Source organism: Schistocerca nitens, chromosome 6 (assembly GCF_023898315.1).
Source record: "Schistocerca nitens isolate TAMUIC-IGC-003100 chromosome 6, iqSchNite1.1, whole genome shotgun sequence".
NCBI classification, from domain to species: Eukaryota; Metazoa; Arthropoda; class Insecta; order Orthoptera; family Acrididae; genus Schistocerca; species Schistocerca nitens.
In genome coordinates this window covers 249,992,431-250,014,760 of record NC_064619.1, presented here as the reverse complement: position 1 = coordinate 250,014,760, position 22,330 = coordinate 249,992,431, and the positions used below count along the sequence as shown (strand labels likewise).

The following is a 22,330-nucleotide window of genomic DNA, read 5'->3' as shown; positions in this document are numbered from 1 at the left end:
GTTATTCTTGCCATAAGCTTTTAGGATTGTGATGAGTAATGTTAATAAAACTTTGCATTTTATGGACACGATATATGTAACTGGTCGACAACATGGAGAATGTACTTTGGCGTTAATTTTAACATCTGAATCATTTCTGGGGGCAATTTCCTACATGTGTTGAGTGTAACATGGACTCTTCTTTCACCCTGCTATTTGGTGGCAATTTTTGCATTTACCATTTACAAAGCCTATTGTGAGCTTTTTCTCCAGAAGTTTGCAGGTTCACACTTTCAAAGGAAATAAACACATCAATAGCTTCCAAAATTGCAGGGAGTATACCAATTGAGGATGTAATGATCTGCTCATTTAATTCGTCTGCAAAAATGGCTGCTGTAGCTTAGCGTCTCAAATGATCACAAAAGTCGATATGCGGTCTCTGTTGTCCTCATTAAAGCATGTACATGTCGTAATGATGTCACGTGAGATGCTACCAAAGTGCAATAAGACTCAACCTACTTTGAAAGTGATGGTGGTGAATAAAAATGTTGTATAATAAGATTGCATTTAGTGTTAGATTTCAGGAAATTTTGGGTAGCGTCTCATGTATAAATTTGTGGCTGAATGATCAGTGAAACAATACATGATACATCTTATTTTTCAGTATCAATATCAGCATGGTACTTTGTACAAATGGTGGGTTTACTTATAACTTGCTTCATGATGGAAATGACTGTTTACTAGTATTTCATTTATGTTCGTTAATGCTTTGGTATTAAGTTCTTTTCTTGTTTGTTTATTTATTAGACCTAGACATTCATGTTAGAATTTTGTAGCAGAGCATTGGGTTTCCATAAGAGCTGGTGTTGCCCGATTTATCTGTAGCAAAGACAGTTTATAACATGGTTTGTTAGAGTGGCAGCTTTTGCAGGATGTTTGATTAGTAGTGCCACTTATGGCCCCATCATACTTTGTAACTTCAAAACCTGCAGTTTAATTTCATGCTGACATTTATTTAGATTTTATTATGTGGCTAGTTGGTTGTATTTGAGAGCAGATGATGACAAGGTGCTCTGTTGGTTATGTGTGAGTGCATAAGTTATTTGCTCTCCACAAACAGCTAGAATCTTTAGAAAAGTAAGTATCCTTTAAGAAACTGAAATGTTGAACAGTCACTTGATTATCTATCTAGTGTGATTGTTTCTTCTATTTTGTTACATGTAGGAAAATAAGTAGGATACTGGGAAGAAGAGCCATAAGACTATGAACACAGTCTCGCAAATAAACTCAGAATAATGTTTGATGAAACTAAAATCTCATCCCACACTTTTATATATTGAGGTTCTGTTATTAAAGATACACTAGAAATTAGAATCTGGAAGAACAACTCCAACCGGAACAGCGGCTGTAATCTTAGTAATACAAGGAAGCAAGCTGTTGATACAGACAAACAGAAATGTGCTTAATTGTTTACATTCTTAAAAGAATGGTTTCAGTGCAGATATGGATCCAGTCTCTGGCAGCATGGCATAATGAAGACATACAAGGAACAGTCACAAGCCACCTGTGGACTATAAATTGTCACCACAACAGCAACTATGACAGTTGTTCCTTATGAGGTTTATGGAGGATTTCATTAAAAGATTTGAATGTGACAAGTCAGCCAAGAGTGTTGTATATAAGGATGTTGTTGTGAAAATTTTGATCTCATCTAAACCCTATGTTGCTGATGATCAACAGTCTTCAGCTGTCTGCCTTTCTGTTCTGGGCTGCAGCCATTATTATGACTCTGTAAAATGATTGTAGTACCTCCAGTGTGTCCAGCCTTTGTAGATCAGATGCATCTGGCTTTACCTGAGATCCCTGAGCTATGCTTCTGGATGTACTTGATCTTGCTGGTTTGGCTTCATGGAAGGTGAGTGACAGACAGTGGTAGTGTCAAAGATTAATGCATAGAATGCAAATGAGAGCACTCGCTGCAAGTTTGACCCCCATGCCTTAACAATAGGTGTGGCGTGTTGACTTCCTGATAAAATACCTGAATCAGTGGGAGTTGCTTTATCTGTTGAGAATGGGACAGATCTTCCAGAAAGGTATACTGATGCAGAGGAAGGGTTTGCCCACCACTTATTAATCCAAATTTAAATGAAACAACAATTTTACTGTTACCAGTCACTGTTTATTTATCTCTATGATATGTTTAGAAGGTTTAAACCTTTGCCATCAGGTGGATTTACATTTGTTAGTGTGATGTGCATGTGTTTGTGTTGTGTAAAAAGTTTTTGGAGGAACTTATCGCACTGTATCCAGTGGTCACAGGTTTCTTTCACTGTCGTAACCCATCACATGTATACTGTCATATTTTGTTTACAAAATATGTATGCTGTCATATTTTAATAAACAAAAATGACAGTATACATGTGACGTGTTTTGACAGTGAAGGGAACCTGTGACCACTGGAGACAGTGCCAAAGTTCCTCCAAAAAATTGACACACACACACACACACACACACACACACACACACACACACACGTCATACTATCAAATGTAAATCCACCTGACGATGGAGGTTTAAACCTTTGAAACGCGTGTTGGAGATAAATAAACAGAGATCGGTAACAGTAAACTTTTTGCTTCATTTAATGTAAGTAACAGTCGCAGTAAAGTTTAACCTAAAATTTTTGCACAGGTCATTAAGGCATCAGCATGTATTGGTGACACATCAGGAGGGTAGCAGGTAGCTTATCTAGATTTCTGTTTGCTTTTATAGTTTACTTCTTCAGTTAGTTTTGCTACAGTGGGTAGGATGTGTGCATGCTCTGTGTGGATGCAGGAGGAGCTGGCCACAGTTCACAAACAACTGGATGTGTTTTTAGCTACAGTCAGCTGCTTTAAGACTCCTGGTGAGGGGTACAGCAACAACGAGAATCTGGCGTGTTGCATGGGGCACCCCACATATCACTTTTTTCGCCCATGGACTCTGGTGCCGATGCACCTCCTAGTTTATCCGAGATGATGGACCCACCCTCACAGCAGGGTGAGTCGCAGGTGGTAACATGTTCGCATCACTCAAGGCAGAGGGGCATTGTGAAGGCTGACCATGTGGCCTTGCCTGTTCAACCTGTGAGTGAACATGAACCCGTAGTTTCAGGAGGGCCCAAGCAGGCACACGTGGGTGGGGATTGTTAGTAATCGGGAGCTCCATTGTTAGGCACTTTATGAAGCCCCTTTAGCAAGATAGCATTGCTGGCTGAAAAGAAAGCCCATGCGTACTCAGTATGATTACGGGGAGGGGGGGGGGGGCCTTCATGTGAGATGTGGAGGTGGCCTTACCTGCAGCTATCAAACATGCAGGGTGCAGTCATCTGCAAGTTGTGGCTCACATCAGTACCAGCATCTCAACCAAAGGCTCCATTGACTCCGTGACAGTCTTGCCTGCATCATCAGGTGGAGATTTGTAGGTCTCCCCTTGATGGGTCAGGGGTGCACTACACAGAGGAAGCACCTACTCGGATAGCAGAGTACTTGCGGGGTGCACATGTGGGGAGGAGGGGGGGGGGGGTGTTGGGCTATGCAGAAGTGTCAGGTACTCTGAAGAACTGTCACCAGTCAATACGTAGAAGGGGAAGTCAGACCACCTTCAGAGTAAAGACATTTTTACTGTCAAAATTTTACCAGTAAGTTGTTGAAGTATTTGTAAAGAATTTTCCAAATTCATTGGCCCCCAGGAAGTTCTCGTGGTGATTGGGACCGAGAGCTGGTTGAAAACTGAAATAGAAAGCCCTGAAATATTTAGCGAGTTATGGAACTTATATTGGAAAGAGCACTTAGACATCATAGGAGAGGCAGCGTTCATTGCAGTTGACAAAGTTATTGTATCTATTGAGGTCGAAATTGAGTATGACGGTGAAGTTACCTGGTCGCATATGACAGTCTAGGTGGAACCAGGTTCATTGTTGGATGTTTGACCTGTCACCTGATTCTGCTGTGACAGTTCTAGAGACAGTCAGAAAAAGTCTATGGTCAGTAGTGTGTAAACACCCAGATCATGCAGTACTAGTTGGAGGCGACTTTAACATATGTTAGTCCTTGTAGCTAAAAACACACCGTACCTTATCAACAGGATCAGTATAGAGACAAGAAGTCATAGAAAGTGAACTGACATTACTTAGGTCCAGTAAGATGGATGTGGAGGAATTATGGGCAAAGTTTAAACAGATTGTAAATTGTGGTGTGGAAAACTGTGTGTCTGGTAAATGGATTAAGGACAGAAAAGACCTGCCATGTTTTAAGAATGAAATTCAGAAATGCTGAGGAAGCATTCAAAAGGGAATGCACAAATGATTACAGGTGTAGGTTACAGAGATTTGCGGGTCTCTGAAAAGATCAATGCATGAAGCATACACCAACTACCACCGTCCTACCTTAGCAAAAGATCTGACTGAGAACCTGAGAAAATTCTGATCCTATGTAAAATTGCTTAGCAGGTCCTAGACTTCCATCCAGTCACTTCAAGATAGCAAAACGAAAGCTGAAGTTTTAAATTTTGCATTTAAGGGAGAATCGTACAAACACACCGTACAAACAGACTTTCATATGGACAATGTAGTAGTAAGCATCCCTACTGTAGAGAAACAACTGAAGGAGTTAAAAACAAATAAATAACCAGGTCGAGATGTAATCCTAGTTCAGTTTTTCAAAGGGGACTGTACAGCATTGGCCCCCTGCTTAGATTGCATTTGTTATGAATATCTCGCCCAGTGCAAAGTTCCAAGTGACTGAAAAAAAGTACAGGTGTCTCCCGTATATAAGGAGGACAAAAGAACGGACCCTCAAAATTGCAGACCAACATTCTTAACATCAGTTTGCTGCGATTTTCTTGAACATATTCTCAGTTCCAGAATAACAAATTTTCTTGAGACTGAGAAGCAAAAGTCCACAAATCAGCCCAGATTTAGAAAGTATCAGTCAAGCGAAACTCAGCTTGCCCTTTCTTCACATGCTATACTGCAAACTATGGATGAAAGGAAACAGGCTGTTTTCCATATATCTAGAGTGCCTCAGTTGACCTTCACCTGCACACTTAGTGTCCTAGTTGCTGTCTCTTTAGTGTGTAGTGTGGTACTACAGTCTTCATCCACCATTGGAGCACGAAAGTGCTTCAGTATGAAGCATGTGTGATTATATACAGTGCTATTAAATTTTTGTTGGAAGAGGCCAACAAGGAAGCAAAAGTCTCATTAAAAACTGTGCTTGAGATGGTTGCAGGAACTGCTAGCTATTCCAATCACTTTATAAAGAGAATAAAAAGGAGGGGGAAAAGATAGATATAAGTACTTCCCAAGGCTTGTCTGCTTCACAAAGATGCAAAAGAAGGAGAAAAAAAATTACTCGTAGGTAATATTGCTGAACGGTTCTCAAGGGACTGTCATACAGTTTCCACATGCACATGTTCTGCTCCCATGAACTGTGGAGATCTCCAAGTTTAGGAAGGCATGGATGCCCCAACAATGTAGATAGCCCTGCCTGAGTTGTAACTACAGTGGAAGGATATCTGTGAACAAGCCAGACTATCCCACGGTTTCTGAAGAGGCATAGGAGCCTTTTCAGTAGTTACGAGGGTACCAGTCTGGATGATTGAGTGATATGGCCTTGTAATATTAGCCAACATGGCCTTGCTGTGCTGGTACTGCAAAAGTTTGAAAGCAAGGGGAAAGTACAGCACTTATTATTCTCTTTAAGGAAATGGTATAATGATGATGGCATCATCTTGGGTAAAATATTCCAGAGGTAAAATAGTCAGCCATTCGGATCTCCAAGCAGTTTCGGATCTCTGGGCGGGCACTACTCAATTAGATGTCATCAGCATGGTCAGATTGTGGAATGTTCAATCCCTTCATTTGGTTGGCAGATTAGAAAATTTAAAAAGGGAAATGGATAGGTTGAAGTTAGATACAAGAGGTTTAATGAATTGCAGTAACAGGAAGAACAGGACTTAGGGTTAAATGTGTACCGTATTATCAGCATATATCAAATGGAGGTAATTCAGGAGTAGTCTGAATAGTAAATGAGAAAGTAGGAATGTGGATAAGCTATTGTAAACAGCATAGCTGATATAGGCATGAAGCCAATACCCCCACCACACTAGTACAAGTTTTTATGCCAACTAGATCCGCAGACGATGAAGAGGTTTAAAGAATGTAAGATGAGATAAAGGAAATTTTTCAGTTAGTTACAGGAGATAAAAATTTTTATTGTGATGGGTTACTGAAATTCAGTTGTAGCAAAAGGAGGAGAAGGAAAAATAGTAGGTGAACGTGGACCAGAATCATTGATAATGGTTGGTTTAAGAATTATAAAAGAAGATTATAGACATGGAAGAGACGTGGAACACTGGAAGGTTTGAGACTGATTATATACTGATTAGACAGTAAGCATATTCATATGGGCATGGGTTGCAGAAGTTATGAATAGATGAAGAGACTTCCACGTTATACACTAGCATGAAGCCAGTCTTCGGATTGAAGACAATGACAACAGAAGCACACAAGTGTTCATTTTGTTTTACATTGTCAGTGTTTTAGTAAGTGTGGTTGTCTCCAGTGCTAAATTTTCTTCCTTATATTTGTTTTTTTGAGATTTCCTACTGGCAGTCGGGCTTGTTTTGCTTTGGTTAATCCTTTGTTTATGTGGCTATTTATTTATTTTTACTGTAGTGAGAAACTATTTGCTTTAAACGTCTATATATGGCAAATTGTTAAGCATTTGCACAAATGCTTCTACTGATCAAGGAGAACTAGTATAGTTGATGTCCAGATTTTTTATATTTTCACAGTTGATGAGTGAAGGATTTAGTGCAATAGTCATTGACAGTTTGTTTTTAGACCCATCTACGTGAGTGATTCAGATGTAAAAGCAATAGTTAGTCTGACCATGGTGGTTGAATAAAAACAATAAAATATGCTGACCAGTTATGTTCAGATCTTGGAAGAACAATTATTGTATCACGAAATTGTAAACAATTGATCATAGTGTTCAGAAAGACCTTATGGGAAGAACATTGGAAAGAGATCTATATTTTTAAAAAAGCCAGTGATGATGAAAAATTTAACTTTTTTTAACACATCCATACAGCACTTTGAGTCTTGTTTTTCAGTAAAATAAACAAGAATGGTATAAATAACAGCAGGGACCGTGGATGGATAACTCTTGAGAACGTCTTTTGTGCTAAGGAAAGAAAGTCCTGTGCAACTCAGGGGAGGTGTAGACAAGGGTTAAAACTCCATTACCAGAGGTGTTATAAGATCCTTCAGTCCATTATTAAAAAACCAGTATGTATGTGCTAAGCTCGAAAAATTAAACACTCTGAGAATAAAGCAAAAACAGTTTGAAATGTTATTAAACAATAAACAAACCACAATAGTGATACAAAAGAAATAGTTTTGCCAGAAAAATTACTGTGGCAAAAATGACAACACATTAAAATCATTGCCCACCAAATTTAATGAATACATTTTCACTGTGGCAGCAAACCTAGCACTCACTACTAAACAGCCCATTACAGGTGCAATAGATTTTCTGTGGGAGACACAGCGTGGAATATCAATACAGATTAGTTTCAGAAATACAGGGTAATGCATATTTTATCTACCAGTTGCAGTTCACAACCCTTACCAAATGTGATTTGAATTTTGTGATGCATTCATCTCTGAATTGGAGGAATGAAGCAGTTGGTATGCCGTGAAGCAGTGGTTGCCTTAATCCAAACGGGTCTGTCACAGGTGAAATAAAATGATCGTGTGGTATTGTTGGCTGCGAGGCTTCATCCGGGGAAGTTCGTCCGCCAAGTGCAAGTCTTATTTCAGTCGACGCCACATTGGGCGACATGCATGCCAGTGGATGAGAATGAAATGATGGTGATGACAACATACGCTCAGCGGACATTGCAACAGCACAGTAATCATCTTCATTTGGCTGTGTTCAAGAGGCACATTAGTCAGAGTTGGATGTAGCAGTGGAAGTTCGCTGGTAGTGTTTTTAACTGGCTGTCGGGAAAAGTGTTCAAATATGTGAGAACTTGAAATGAGTGCACATATCACTTTAATACAGTTGCAGACATTCAGTATGGTGATGTGCACAAATATTACAACTGTTGAGATGTTCTTTGAGACGTGTTAACTGTACTCTTTAAATTGTTTACTTTCCTCCAGGAGTTTCCTAATGTATTTCATTATAGTTTATATTTCCATTTTCAAAAGTTATGTGATTTCTCACAAAATAATTTGATTAAATCTGTTTCTCCTTTTATTTAGCGCTCTCATATACTGTACGACAAGAAAGGTGAAGAACATTACAACATAATTTCAGCACTGCATAAATCCATTAGAGCGTCCGACGATAATGCTGCCCTCTATTGGTTGGCACGTATGATTCAAGGTGGTGAAGATCCTATATTTATTGCGAGACGACTTGTTAGAGCTGCTAGTGAAGACATTGGTAAGAACAATTTTTATGCGGGATTTGGCCTTGGCAATTGATAACTTTATTATTGTTACTGTAGCTCTCTGATGTTGAACTGCTAAGTGTTGCCGAAAGCTCTAATTAATTTGATGGAACACCATGCTCATCACCTTCAAGCAGCGAGATTGGCGGTTGGTAAAGAGCAGTAGATAGCAAGTAATTGTCATGACAAAACACTGTGGGTGTAAAGGAAAAACACAATGCTTTGAGCATTGAAAATTGGCAAATAGTATGCTTTGATGAAATACAGCATCCTGTTTAGGCCATCAGGTTGGAGCCAAATCTGAAGGCACAAACTAGCGTGGTTTTTACTCCTCTAGTTGCATTATCCTGTATCCTCAACATGCATTGCAAGTGCCGTATCCAATACTTCCTGGATATATAAGAAGGATCTGGAACTGTGTGTTTTAAAATTATGTTGATGTCAGAGAACACTAAAAGAGAAGTAGCAAATCCACTGCTTTGTGCTTTTGAATATGGCAGCCAACCTCACAGCCTGTTTCCTTCTTCATTCAGCAGAGTGCTCTGTTTCCAGTTGCAGGTACTAAGGACAGTTGTTCGATGCCTTTACATTCCATTATTATTTCTAACATCGTAGGGTCGTGTACCAAGAGTCAAAATCATCCAACCCAACACCCAAAGGTCTCATAGCTTTACTAGACTGCAATAACCCGAGAAAGATACAGGTTTGTTATTGCTTCTGAATAACATATTACTTATTCTTTTTGCCACACTTGTCTGTTACAGTTCCACCTCTTATGCTCCAGAAACAGTCATTTTTCCATTAAAGTAATTTATATTGTAATTCTGACTTACAATGTATTCACTCTTATTATTTAGGCAATAACTGGATTTTGTTTTGAAAGGAAATTTCTGCACGATTGCAACATAAAATGATTAACATTTAGATGCAGTGCTGCTGCACATAGTTTGCCGGGACAGAGAGAGAGAGAGAGAGTGTGTGTCCACTACTGACACACACACACACACACACACACACACACACACACACACACAATTTGTTGTGTAATGTTGAGAGTCACATATTTATATTTTCTAAAGAGATCATTAAGAGGTAATATAACTAATGTAGTTAGTAGTTCTTGTTTGTAACTTTTCATCAAATTACAGGTGTAGTGACCATTTTTTTCCCACGTGGAACAAACACAAACATACAAACAAAATTCTAGCTTTCGCAACCAACGGTTGCCTCGTCAGGAGACAATATATATATATATATATATATATATGCCTCTGTATATGTCTGCTTGTGTCTGTGTATATGCGGATGGATATGTGTGTGTGTGCGAGTGTATACCCGTCCTTTTTTCCCCCTAAGGTAAGTCTTTCCGCTCCCGGGATTGGAATGACTCCTTACCCTCTCCCTTAAAACCCACTTCCTTTCATCTTTCCCTCTCCTTCCCTCTTTCCTGACGAAGCAACCGTTTGTTGCAAAAGCTAGAATTTTGTGTGCATGTTTGTGTTTGTTTGTGTGTCTATCGACCTGCCAGCGCTTTTGTTTGGTAAGTCTCATCACTTTCTTTCTTTATATATATATAAAAAGAAAGATGATGAGACTTACCAAACAAAAGCGCTGGCAGGTCGATAGACACACAAACAAACACAAATATACACACAAAATTCAAGCTTTCGCAACAAACTGTTGCCTCATCAGGAAAGAGGGAAGGAGAGGGAAAGACGAAAGGATGTGGGTTTTAAGGGAGAGGGTAAGGAGTCATTCCAATCCCGGGAGCGGAAAGACTTACCTTAGGGGGAAAAAAGGACAGGTATACACTCGCACACACACACATATCCATCCACACATACAGACACAAGCAGACATATTTAAAGACAAAGAGTTTGGGCAGAGATGTCAGTCGAGGTGGAAGAGTAGAGGCAAATAAGTTGTTGAGAGACAGGTGAGGTATGAGTGGCGGCAACTTGAAGTTAGCGGAGATTGAGGCCTGGCGGATAACGAGAAGAGAGGATATACTGAAGGGCAAGTTCCCATCTCCGGAGTTCGGATAGGTTGGTGTTGGTGGGAAGTATCCAGATAACCCGGACGGTGTAACACTGTGCCAAGATGTGCTGGCTGTGCACCAAGGCATGTTTAGCCACAGGGTGATCCTCATTACCAACAAACACTGTCTGCCTGTGTCCATTCATGCGAATGGACAGTTTGTTGCTGGTCATTCCCACATAGAATGCATCACAGTGTAGGCAGGTCAGTTGGTAAATCACGTGGGTGCTTTCACACGTGGCTCTGCCTTTGATCGTGTACACCTTCCGGGTTACAGGACTGGAGTAGGTGGTGGTGGGAGGGTGCATGGGACAGGTTTTGCACCGGGGGCGGTTACAAGGATAGGAGCCAGAGGGTAGGGAAGGTGGTTTGGGGATTTCATAGGGATGAACTAACAGGTTACGAAGGTTAGGTGGATGGCGGAAAGACACTCTTGGCGGAGTGGGGAGGATTTCATGAAGGATGGATCTCATTTCAGGGCAGGATTTGAGGAAGTCGTATCCCTGCTGGAGAGCCACATTCAGAGTCTGGTCCAGTCCCGGAAAGTATCCTGTCACAAGTGGGGCACTTTTGTGGTTCTTCTGTGGGGGATTCTGGGTTTGAGGGGATGAGGAAGTGGCTCTGGTTATTTGCTTCTGTACCAGGCCGGGAGGGTAGTTGCGGGATGAGAAAGCTGTTGTCAGGTTGTTGGTGTAATGTTTCAGGGATTCCGAACTGGAGCAGATTCGTTTGCCACGAAGACCTAGGCTGTAGGGAAGGGACCGTTTGATGTGGAATGGGTGGCAGCTTGTTGGTGGGTTTGATGTGGACGGACGTGTGAAGCTGGCAATTGGACAAATGGAGGTCAACATCAAGGAAAGTGGCATGGGATTTGGAGTAGGACCAGGTGAATCTGATGGAACCAAAGGAGTTGAGGTTGGAGAGGAAATTCTGGAGTTCTTCTTCACTGTGAGTCCAGATCATGAAGATGTCATCAATAAATCTGTACCAAACTTTGGGTTGGCAGGCCTGGGTAACCAAGAAGGCTTCCTCTAAGCGACCCATGAATAGGCTGGCGTATGAAGGGGCCATCCTGGTACCCATGGCTGTTCCCTTTAATTGTTAGTATGTCTGGTCTTCAAAAGTGAAGAAGTTGTGGGTCAGGATGAAGCTGGCTAAGGTGATAAGGAAAGAGGTTTTGGGTAGGGTGGCAGGTGATCGGCGTGAAAGGAAGTGCTCCATCGCAGCGAGGCCCTGGACGTGCGGGATATTTGTGTATAAGGAAGTGGCATCAATGGTTACAAGGATGGTTTCTGGGGGTAACAGATTGGGTAAGGATTCCAGGCGTGCGAGAAAGTGGTTGGTGTCTTTGATGAAGGATGGGAGACTGCATGTAAAAATATATATATATATATATATATATATATATATATATATATATATATATATATATATATATATAAAAATAAAGATGATGTGACTTACCAAACGAAAGCGCTGGCAGGTCGATAGACACACAAACACACACACAAAATTCAAGCTTTCGCAACAAACTGTTGCCTCATCAGGAAAGAGGGAGGGAGAGGGAAAGACGAAAGGATGTGGGTTTTAAGGGAGAGGGTAAGGAGTCATCCCAATCCCGGGAGCGGAAAGACTTACCTTAGGGGGAAAAAAGGACGGGTATACACTCGCGCGCACACACACATATCCATCCACACATATAAACACAAGCAGACATCTCACAAGCAGACATATTTAAAGACAAAGAATTTGGGCAGAGATGTCAGTCGAGGCGGAAGTGAAGAGGCAAAGATGATGTTGAATGACAGGTGAGGTATGAGTGGCGGCAACTTGAAATTAGCGGAGATTGAGGCCTGGTGGGTATGCTGCTTGTGAGATGTCTGCTTGTGTCTGTATATGTGTGGATGGATATGTGTGTGTGTGTGTGTGTGTGAGTGTAAACCCGTCCTTTTTTCCCCCTAAGGTAAGTCTTTCCGCTCCCGGGATTGGAATGACTCCTTACCATCTCCCTTAAAACCCACATCCTTTCGTCTTTCCCTCTCCTTCCCTCTTTCCTGATGAGGCAACAGTTCGTTGCGAAAGCTTGAATTTTGTGTCTATGTTTGTGGTTGTTTGTGTGTCTATCGACGTGCCAGCGCTTTCGTTTGGTAAGTCACATCAAAGATGATGTGACTTACCAAATGAAAGTGCTGGCAGGTTGACAGACACACAAATGGACACAAACATACACAAAAAATTCAAGCTTTCGCAACAAACTGTTGCCTCATCAGGAAAGAGGGAAGGAGAGGGAAAGACGAAAGGATGTGGGTTTTCAGGGAGAGGGTAAGGAGTCATTCCAATCCCGGGAGCGGAAAGACTTACCTTAGGGGGAAAAAAGGACGGGTATACACTCGCAGACACACACATATCCATCCACACATATACAGACACAAGCAGACATATTTAAAGGTTGATGGAGTCAGGTGAAAGGTTTTGTAGGGGGCCTGAGGTTCTGAGGATTCCTTGAAGCTCCGCCTGGACATCAGGAATGGGATGACCTTGGCAATCTTTGTATGTGGTGTTGTCTGAAAGCTGACGCAGTCCCTCAGCCACATACTCCCGACGATCAAGTACCACGGTCGTGGAACCTTTGTCCGCCGGAAGAATGACGATGGACCGGTCAGCCTTCAGATCACGGATTTAAATATGTCTGCTTGTGTCTGTATATGTGTGGATGGATATGTGTGTGTGTGTGTGTGCGAGTGTATACCCGTCCTTTTTTCCCCCTAAGGTAAGTCTTTCCGCTCCCGGGATTGGAATGACTCCTTACCCTCTGCCTTAAAACCCACATCCTTTCGTCTTTCCCTCTCCTTCCCTCGTTCCTGATGAGGCAACAGTTTGTTGCGAAAGCTTGAATTTTGTGTGTATGTTTGTGTCCGTTTGTGTGTCTATCGACCTGCCAGCACTTTCATTTGGTAAGTCACATCATCTTTGTTTTTAGATATATTTTTCCTACGTGGAATGTTTCCCTACATTCAGGTATCACAAAAATATAGTGCAAGACCACAGTCAATTTTGTATGCAACTTTGGTGTGCTGCAGTTGCAGTGTCGATGCAATTTCACTATCGGGAAACATAATTGTAAAAAGAGGAACAGTATCAGCTGTGTTGTGAAAAGGCCTGTGCTGAATCACAGCACCAGGCACGATACAATTTCAGCTTCTGTTGCCTACTGTGATAATAAAAACATTTCTAGTGAATTCCTCTTACCTCAACTATCAGAAGTGACATTCGACGAACAAGATGCTTACACTGCACTCGGTATTCGGTCATTGCTTTCCAGATGTAGAGACTCTTTGACAGGATCTGCTTCTTTTGTGACAAAACGAGAAACAGATAAACATTTCTTTGAAAGTTCAATTGCCAGTTTGTTTCTTTCCTTTCATGTGACTATACCAGTATTATTTAAGTTAAATGATCATTTACATAACTTACAGTATGCAGAATATTTGTCTTTTCTCATTTCATCTAACCACACCGCATAACTGATCAACCACAAGCACACTTGCTACGAGCACTCATCTGCTTATTATTTAGGTAATTAAATACAAAAACAGTGTGATTAATTTTAGACTTCTGTGCATAATTAAAAGTTATACTTTAATCTTAGTTAAATGAGCATAAATAACTATTACCGTCATGTATTAACAGAAAAAAAATTGAAATTAAAAACTTACCTTTCAATGTACACTGAAAATAAAGTGGTGGTGTGAAGTAATTAAGCGCGGTTCACTAAGATAGGTTTTGCCATGTGGGGGCATTGTGCATCTTGTGATGTCACGTGGTTCAATAGACTGATCAATGGGAAAACACCTCGCTTCACTTGCAAAAACCTGTCTTAATGAGTCGTGTAATGAAAACTGTATTTCCAACACTAGCCGCTTGTGGTGCAGTTCAAACATTTTAGCATCTTTGCAATCTGTATGACATTACAAAAGCATGTGGGTTTTACAGCCATGAACTAAAATTCCAGAAATATGTGAAAAATCCGTGATTTTTCCACAGAACTTCGCACTTCTTTGATATTTCCTGGTCTCTTGTCGAGTGGCCACCCTGCATTTGTCAATGTTACATTTGCTCGACAGAGCTAAGTTACATGTATTCACTCCTTTTATTTCAAACGTCTTTCAGTGAAAGGAAAAAAGCACTTAAAAAAAATGTCATTTTAATATCTTGGCACGCTCGCCAACTGCACTGGTTGTAAAAGACAGCTTTCAACGTAGGGTGGATTAGCATCAGTTGGCCTAGACACTGAAATTAAACAAAGAAAATGTCACACCATAATCAATCCTTATGATAGCATAATTAAACATATTAAAAGTAATGCATAAAATACAAAATGCACCAATTTTATGATAACTGAATTATAAAGTTAGGCTAAATTTTTGATAGTACCAGTAGTAGGAATATGAATGTTAGTGTCAGCAGTTTTGCTACACTGCATACCCCCCTTGCCAGCTGTGCAAGTGCTGGCAATTATATCTGTTCAATTTTTGTTCCATGCTGACTACATATTTGTGCACTAGCCCTTTTTGTTTGCGTTATAGTTAAAATTCTACGATGGACACACTTTTTTTCCGGACAACATCATCTCACAAGTTCACAATTTGATTGATCAATATTTTTCTAGTAATATTTACTTACATAATACATCTTGCCCATTAAGCTATATGCATCTTATTGTTGATGCTGGCAAATAACGCGATAAGTATAACTTCCTAAAGAACTGCCCAAAACCGGTAAAGAAATTAAATTTCTTTTATGCAACTGGTTGCTTATTATTACATTTTATATTTGGGGTTTGTATTCTTCAGATGCCTTATCAAATGCTCCAGATAGCAAGAACACTTTCTTAGAACCTGTTTCAGCAAAGCAATTTTGTTTGTAAATGGAACACAAACCTCAGTTGATACATCATTAATCATAAAATGACATACTGAGTAGAATTTTTACCTATTGCTAATACTATGTCATCTCCCAGTAGAAAGTATCTGTGAAGTTATTATTTGAACCAACATGCTGGCCTGGATCAGAAGTACATTGTCCCATCAACTTAATAACATTGCAGCCAATTGTGTTGCACCATTTATAGAAATGGGCTAAAATATACATTTCCATTAGAATTTCATGTCACTGACATGCTTATAAGAACAAGACATACCACCCATCCACTTTTTCAAAAATATAAAGTTTATTGTTGCTCCATTGCAATGCTAGTTATATTATTATAACCTTTCTGGACAGGGATAGTAATTGGAAGTAATAATCCGTCACCATTTATCTATTGTTAAATATGTTTTTTATTAATTATTGTGTGATCTACATTAGGTATAAGCTCAGGAATGTGGCCATGATGTGGTTTTATCGTGCTTCATCGTACAAAGCATCTTCCTCTACCTTTATTTGCTCATCAAAATTGAAAACCTTTGAATAATTATCAGATAATTGTCTTTTTGGTAACTACTGGAGAAACACAAAGTTAAGTTTGGGCTGCTTTTCGTGGTACAACTTCCTGCCAGTTAATGATCGCACTTTCTTAGACTACTGTCCGTAAGATGTACAAATGAGAATAAAACCCTTCCCTGTAATTTAGAACTAGAGCCGGTACAGGGCTAACAAAAATATAAAGATAGGTTTGAACATCATGTTGTACAACTCGCAGCTCTTCCATGGCATTTGGTGCAGTTTGCGTTTCTCCAGAAAAACCTCTTGATCTGTTCTACATCATACAGTCTCTTGGAGCAACCAAGACCAAAAGTTTTCCACGTCCGTAACATCTTTCTCCTTTGTTAGATTTGTTCCCAGTTATTTGTCTCACTTTTTTGTAATATCTCTGTATTATCTCTTAGCATTGTCTCTCTTTACATTACAAAACTCGCTGTTTTTGCTTACCTTCTGTCTCTGTTTGGGTTTAATCTCTATTTTAAATCTGTAACATTCTTTCTCCTCTGCTTTTCTTCGTGATCTTTATTAAGCTTTTCTGAGTAGTGTAAAATTCAACTGATTCTTGGTCACTCCTTCCCAATCATTTTCTCCTTTGTGTAGGTGGGCAGTCTACTGATACTCACATTAGAGGTCTCTATCTTATTGGTTCATGTAAGAGTTTTACCCGTTATAGGTGCCATTGAAAATACTTTCATAACGCATCCCATTTAGGGCTGTATGGTCTTGAATTTAGTAATTCTGGGGTTAGTTTCTTCTGTTCTCACTGAGACAAGTATTTCTTTTTAAATTGCTTCGTAGAATCTTTACAGTTCTGGAATTCCTATGCATTAAGGACTCCCCATTCTTAAGCTTTGCCCTTCAATTATCCTTTCAAAAACTGGATTCTTTTTCATCATTCCATGTTGGTGAAATATAAGGAGACTGTAGGATGTATTTTCCCTTCAGGCTTGAAACATGGAAACTTATTTTATATCCCCCTACGGGTTTGGGGGTAAGAATAGGCCTGCGGTATTCCTGCCTGTCGTAAGAGGCGACTAAAAGGAGACTCAAATGTTTCGGCCCTAATGTGATGGGGCCCCTCTTGGGTTTGACCCCCATATTTCAAAATTATTCCGAAGAGCGAGCCAACTGGGGAAGGGCGCCTTACGTGGTGTGTCGTGTCCATCATGCATTCAGACCTTTAGCCACCTTATTCGTCGTTGCATTGCAGTCCCGCTCGCTCTCCATCTCTTGGAGGATACATTCCTGGGTGTGATTTCTGCTATGCACTCTGCAGTGTCGCTTTCTGCGCTGACGACAACCGTGAAACACTTGCCACCAAATATCCAGCACGGTAGCCAGTCCATTGTGGTGAGGCCGCCATTTACCCTGTTGGTTGTAGCCCCCTGACAACACAGGGATCGCTCTACTGATGCCTGCGCCATTAACTCCCCACGTATGCCAAGGAGTAGATGCCTATCTCCCTGGAGCATCGGGACTCCCGGCAATGGCCATCCTGCCAGGTGGCCCTTGCTGTGGCTGGGTGGTGCCTGTGGGGAGGGCCCTTGGTCGGAGTAGGTGGCATCAGGCTGGATGACACGCAGTGAAGTGTGGCACATCTTCTCTTACTGGTGGCCAACCACCAGCAGTCTCTAAGTGTTCGAGGGCTCACTTTAATGCAAACATGTATGACCCCAAATCGTTCCCCTCCCTGGCCACACCATGGGAGGAATGAAAGGCTATGAATGACAGCGAGACGTATTTGCCCCGGTATCTAGTCTGTTAGAGAGCTGATGGGGAATCCTTTGTGTCCATGAAGCCTCAGTTCTTTGTAGAGCATTTAGAGGACAAGTTCAGGGAGGTGGAGGGCTTGTCAAAAATGTGGTCCGGGTCAGTCTTGGTAAAAACATCATCTTCTGCCCAGTCACGGGCATTACTCGCTTGTTAGAAGCTGGGGGATGTTTCTGTTACTATCACACCCCATAAAAGCTTAAATATGGTCCAGGGCATTATCTTCCACAATGACCTTCTTTTACAGTCCGATGACAAGCTGCGCACCAACTTAGTGCGACAAGGTGTCCATTTCGTCCAGCGCGTCCACCGGGGTCCGAGGGATAGTCAGGTTGTCACCGGTGCCTTCATCTTGGCCTTCGAGGGTGACACATTACCTTAGAAGGTGAAGGTGATGGTCTACCGCTGTGATGTTAAGCCACATATCCCTCCCCTGATGTGGTGCTTAAAGTGTTGGAAGTTCGGCCCTATGTCTTCCCACTGTGCTTCCAGCCTAATATGTCGCAATTGTGATCGTCCATCCCATCCCAATACTCCATGTGCCCCGCCTCCCATCTGCATCAACTTGCTCGCCGGACTGTAAGATTCTACAGAAGGAATGGAAAATAATGGAATACAAGACCTTGGACCAACTGACCTACACTGAGGCTAAACTGAAATTTGAACGGCTTCATCCCGTGTGCATGATGTCATCTTATGCTGCCACTGTCACTCCTGTTACAGCTCCATCCGTTGCACCACACAGAGACTGCTCTCAGAGCCGAAGGACCACACCTGCCCCCTTGATGGTTGGGGGCACTTCTCTCCCTGTTGCTCCTGCACCACCTACCTTGGGAGCAGCATCCCCTCAACCATTGGGGACACCAGTCCCCATTTCTAAGCCAGAGAAGCGTAAGTCTCCTTCGGCTTCTCTTGCTAGGAAGGAATCCCGTGGGTCATTCCCTTCCCAGGTTTCTACCAGTGGTAAACCAGACACCCACCAGGGACTGAAGAAGCCCCAGGTAGCTGGTCGTAGGGCTTCGTGGTCCTCTTCAGTCCCAAAGACTGAATCAAAGGAGGCCTCACAGCAAGGGCAACCAAAGGAACAGTGTGAGAAATCGAAATCAAAGACCTCTAAGATTAAGGAAATTGCAATGGCACCCACTCCACCGCTACCTACAAGATCTGCATCTGAGGAGGTGGTGGAGATTCTGGCGTCCGCTGAGGACCTAGATCTTGCCGGTCCCTCAGCCATGATGGATGTCGCTCCTGTTGGTACTCAATTGGTGGCAGCAGGTGACCCAGCGGTGTAATCTGCCTCCTCGGTCCCTTCACGCCTTTCTCGGCCATGGACACTGTCATCCTCCAGTGGAACTGCAGCGGTTTTTTCCACCATCTTGCCGAGCTCCGACAACTTCTCAGCCGGACTGTGGGACTTAGGGAGGTGGTGGGAGACTGGAAAGATAAGGCACGGGAGATTTATTTTTGTACAAGGATGGGAGGATAATTACTGTCAGTGAAGGCTTCAGTGAGACCCTCGGTATATTTTGAGAGGAACTGTTCGTCACTGGAGGTGCGACGACCACGTGTGGCTAGGCTGTACGGAAGGGACTTCATGGTATGGAATGGGTGGCAGCTGTCAAAGTGGAGGTACTGCTGGTGGTTAGTAGGTTTGATATGGACAAAGGTACTGATGTAGCCATCTCTTGAGATGGAGGTCAACATCTAGGAAGGTGGCTTGTTGGGTTGAGTAGGACCAGGTGAAGCAAATGGGGGAGAAGTTGTTGAGGCTCTGGAGGAATATGAATAAGTTGTCCTCACCTTCAATCCAGATAGCAAAGATGTTTTCAATGAATCTGAACCAGGTGAAAGGTTTAGGATTCCTCTAGATGGCCCATGAATAGGTTAGCATAGGATGGTGCCATGCAGCTGCCCATAGCCGTACCGCGGATTTGTTTGTAGGCAATGCCTTCAGAGGAGAGGTGATTGTAGGTGAGGATATAGTTGGTCATGGAGACTAGGAAGGAGGTTGTTGGTTTGGAATCCATAGGGCATCTGGAAAGGTAGTGTTCGATAGCAGTGAGGCCGTGAGCATTAGGAATGTTAGTGTACAGGGAGGTGGCATCAATAGTGACGAGCAGGGCACCATGTGGTAAAGGGACAGGAACTGTGGAGAGTCGGTCGAGGAAATGGGTGGTATCTTTTTTATATAGGAGGATAGGTTCTGGGTATTAGGTTGAAGGTGTTGGTCTACGAGAGCAGAGATTCTCTCAGTGGGGACACAGTAACTGGCCACAATGGGGCGTCCTGGGTGGTTGGGTTTATGGACTTCAGGAAGCATGTAGAAGGTGGGAGTCGGGGAGTGGTAAGGGTAAGTAGAGAGATGGACTCTAGGGAGAGGTTCTGGTATGGGCCTAAGGATTTGAGTAGTGACTGGAGGTCCTGCTAGATTACTGGAATGGGGTCACTGTGGCATGGTTTGTTGGTGGAAGTATCTGACAGCTGACAGAGTCCTTCTGTCAACGTATTCCTTGCGGTTCAAAACAACGATGGTAGAGCCTTTGTCTGTAGGCAGGATTATAAGGTCGGGATCAGTTTTTAGATGTTGGACTGTGGTTATTTCTGCGGATGTAAGGTTAGTTGGAATGTTGAGGGATTTGGGGAATGATGGTGAGGCAAGGTTTGAGGTTAAGAAATTCTGGAAAGTTAGCATGGGTTGGCTTGGAGGCAGTGGGGATGGATCACAGTTGGATGGAGGGTGAACTGAGTTAGGCAAGGTTCAATATTGGTCTTTGGTTGAGTCTGATTGGTCAGGTTGGTGACGAAAAAGTGTTTCCACTGTAGGGACCAGGAGAAGGAGACATGGTCTTTAACTAGTTACGCATGGTTGAATTTGGGAGTGGGGCAAAAGGTGAGGTCTTTGGAAGGGATTTATATTTCTGTGGGACTAAGGCTTCTGGAGGAAAGGGTCATAACTGTGTTGCGGCTCTGTTTGGGTTCTGGGTGGTGATGGTGGGAGGGCTGCTTCACATCCTGTGCCATATGGATCCTTCCCACCAACACCAGCTTGAATTGTGCAGGTGGGAACTTTCCCTGCAATACATTCTACGTTCCCGTAACCCTCCTGGCCTCAACCTTCGCTAGTCACTGTCCTCGCCCATCCAGCCCCCTCCCTGTTCCCATTCCAGCACTACACAGAAGTCATTTCACCGCCACACCCAGTCTTTTAATTTATTTTTATTTCTCTCCTTTCCGCTACTTACCCCCCCCCCCCCTCTGCACCTTCTCTCTTGCCCTCCACCCGAACTGGAACACATCACTGTCAGCCACTCCCACCATACTATCCCTCCCCCTCCCCTACCCTCCCCACCCCAGCCTCCCTCATTACCCCCACTCAGTAACCACTCCCATCATGCACTGGTGGTGCTGCTCGCAGTATGGTTTCAGTTCTCTGAGACTGCAGACGTGTGTGCAAGTTACATTTGCGCGCGCTTTTGTGGTGTGTGTGTGTGTGTGTGTGTGTGTGTGTGTGTGTGTGTACTGCTCACAAAGGCCGAAAGCTATAATTGTGTGAATCTTTTTGTTGTACCTGTCGCGAATCAGCATCTCCACTATATGTGAGTAGCAACTTTCCTTCACTGGTATTGTTACATTCCATCCTGGATTTTCCATTGTTTGATTTGTGAAAGGGTTAGTTGTATAATTTCATGTACGCCTTCATTTGGTACTACGAGTCATGAGATTACATTCTATAATATTGTTTCATGTATAGGTATGTTAATGCAGATGTTTGTTATGTCAAGTGAAATGAGTTTGGCATTGTGTGGGGTTTGTGTGTTCTGTACTGTATTTGCAAGTATTCTGGATTTTTTTATGGTGTAGTTTCTCCCACATGTGAAATATTTCATCAGTAGTGCGTTGAATGTTTCATTAATTCGACAAGGTGGACTGTTAATACTGTTAACAATTGGACATATAGTTGCCAAAGGCTTATGTATCTTTAATTGCTCAAAAAGTGTTGGGTACGGTGGTTCATTACATTTTTTTTTTTAATATAATATTGTGTTCGAATTTTTTAATTGAATTCTGATTTGTGCTGCAAATTTATTTGTTGGATTGGTACATTAGTTTCAAAGAAGTTTTATATTTTATCTAAGTAATCATTATGGTTAAGTATCAGTATTGTATTCCGTGTTTGTATGTTGGTTGTATTTGTAAGGTTTTTAATGTGTGGGTAGAACTGAAATGATGTGTGGATGGACTGATTCGTATTGTGCAGAGTTTAGGTTGTTTATTTTCTTATTCTGCAATTTTTGTATCTGTGTACTGACATGCGAGACATAGTTATCAATCAAATTAAACATAATGTCAAACATTGAGAGGGGTAACACGGTTGCTCATATACAGATGCACCGAATATACTTCTTGGTTCAAATCTTATGTGTGTCATTGTTTAGTCTTGGTTTCTTGTTGTAGCTGAAGTCTTGTACTTGTGTTGCTATGTCAGATTTTGATGTTAACTTTATATGCGCATGAGCTGGGACAGTGTTAAGTTTGAGACATCACTTATTGAATT

The 22,330-nt window shown here is 41.9% G+C and overlaps 1 protein-coding gene across 3 annotated transcripts in view; it reads left to right on the top strand.

The window, feature by feature from the left end:
- The window catches only part of LOC126263631 (ATPase WRNIP1-like), an 87,732-nt gene that overhangs the window by 23,784 nt on the left and 41,618 nt on the right, over positions 1-22,330 (top strand). For all 3 annotated transcript variants that reach the window (XM_049960722.1, XM_049960723.1, XM_049960724.1), the window contains exon 6: positions 8,294-8,477. In XM_049960722.1, coding sequence (XP_049816679.1) covers positions 8,294-8,477 — 184 coding nt within the window. The remainder of the gene's footprint in view (positions 1-8,293; positions 8,478-22,330) is intronic.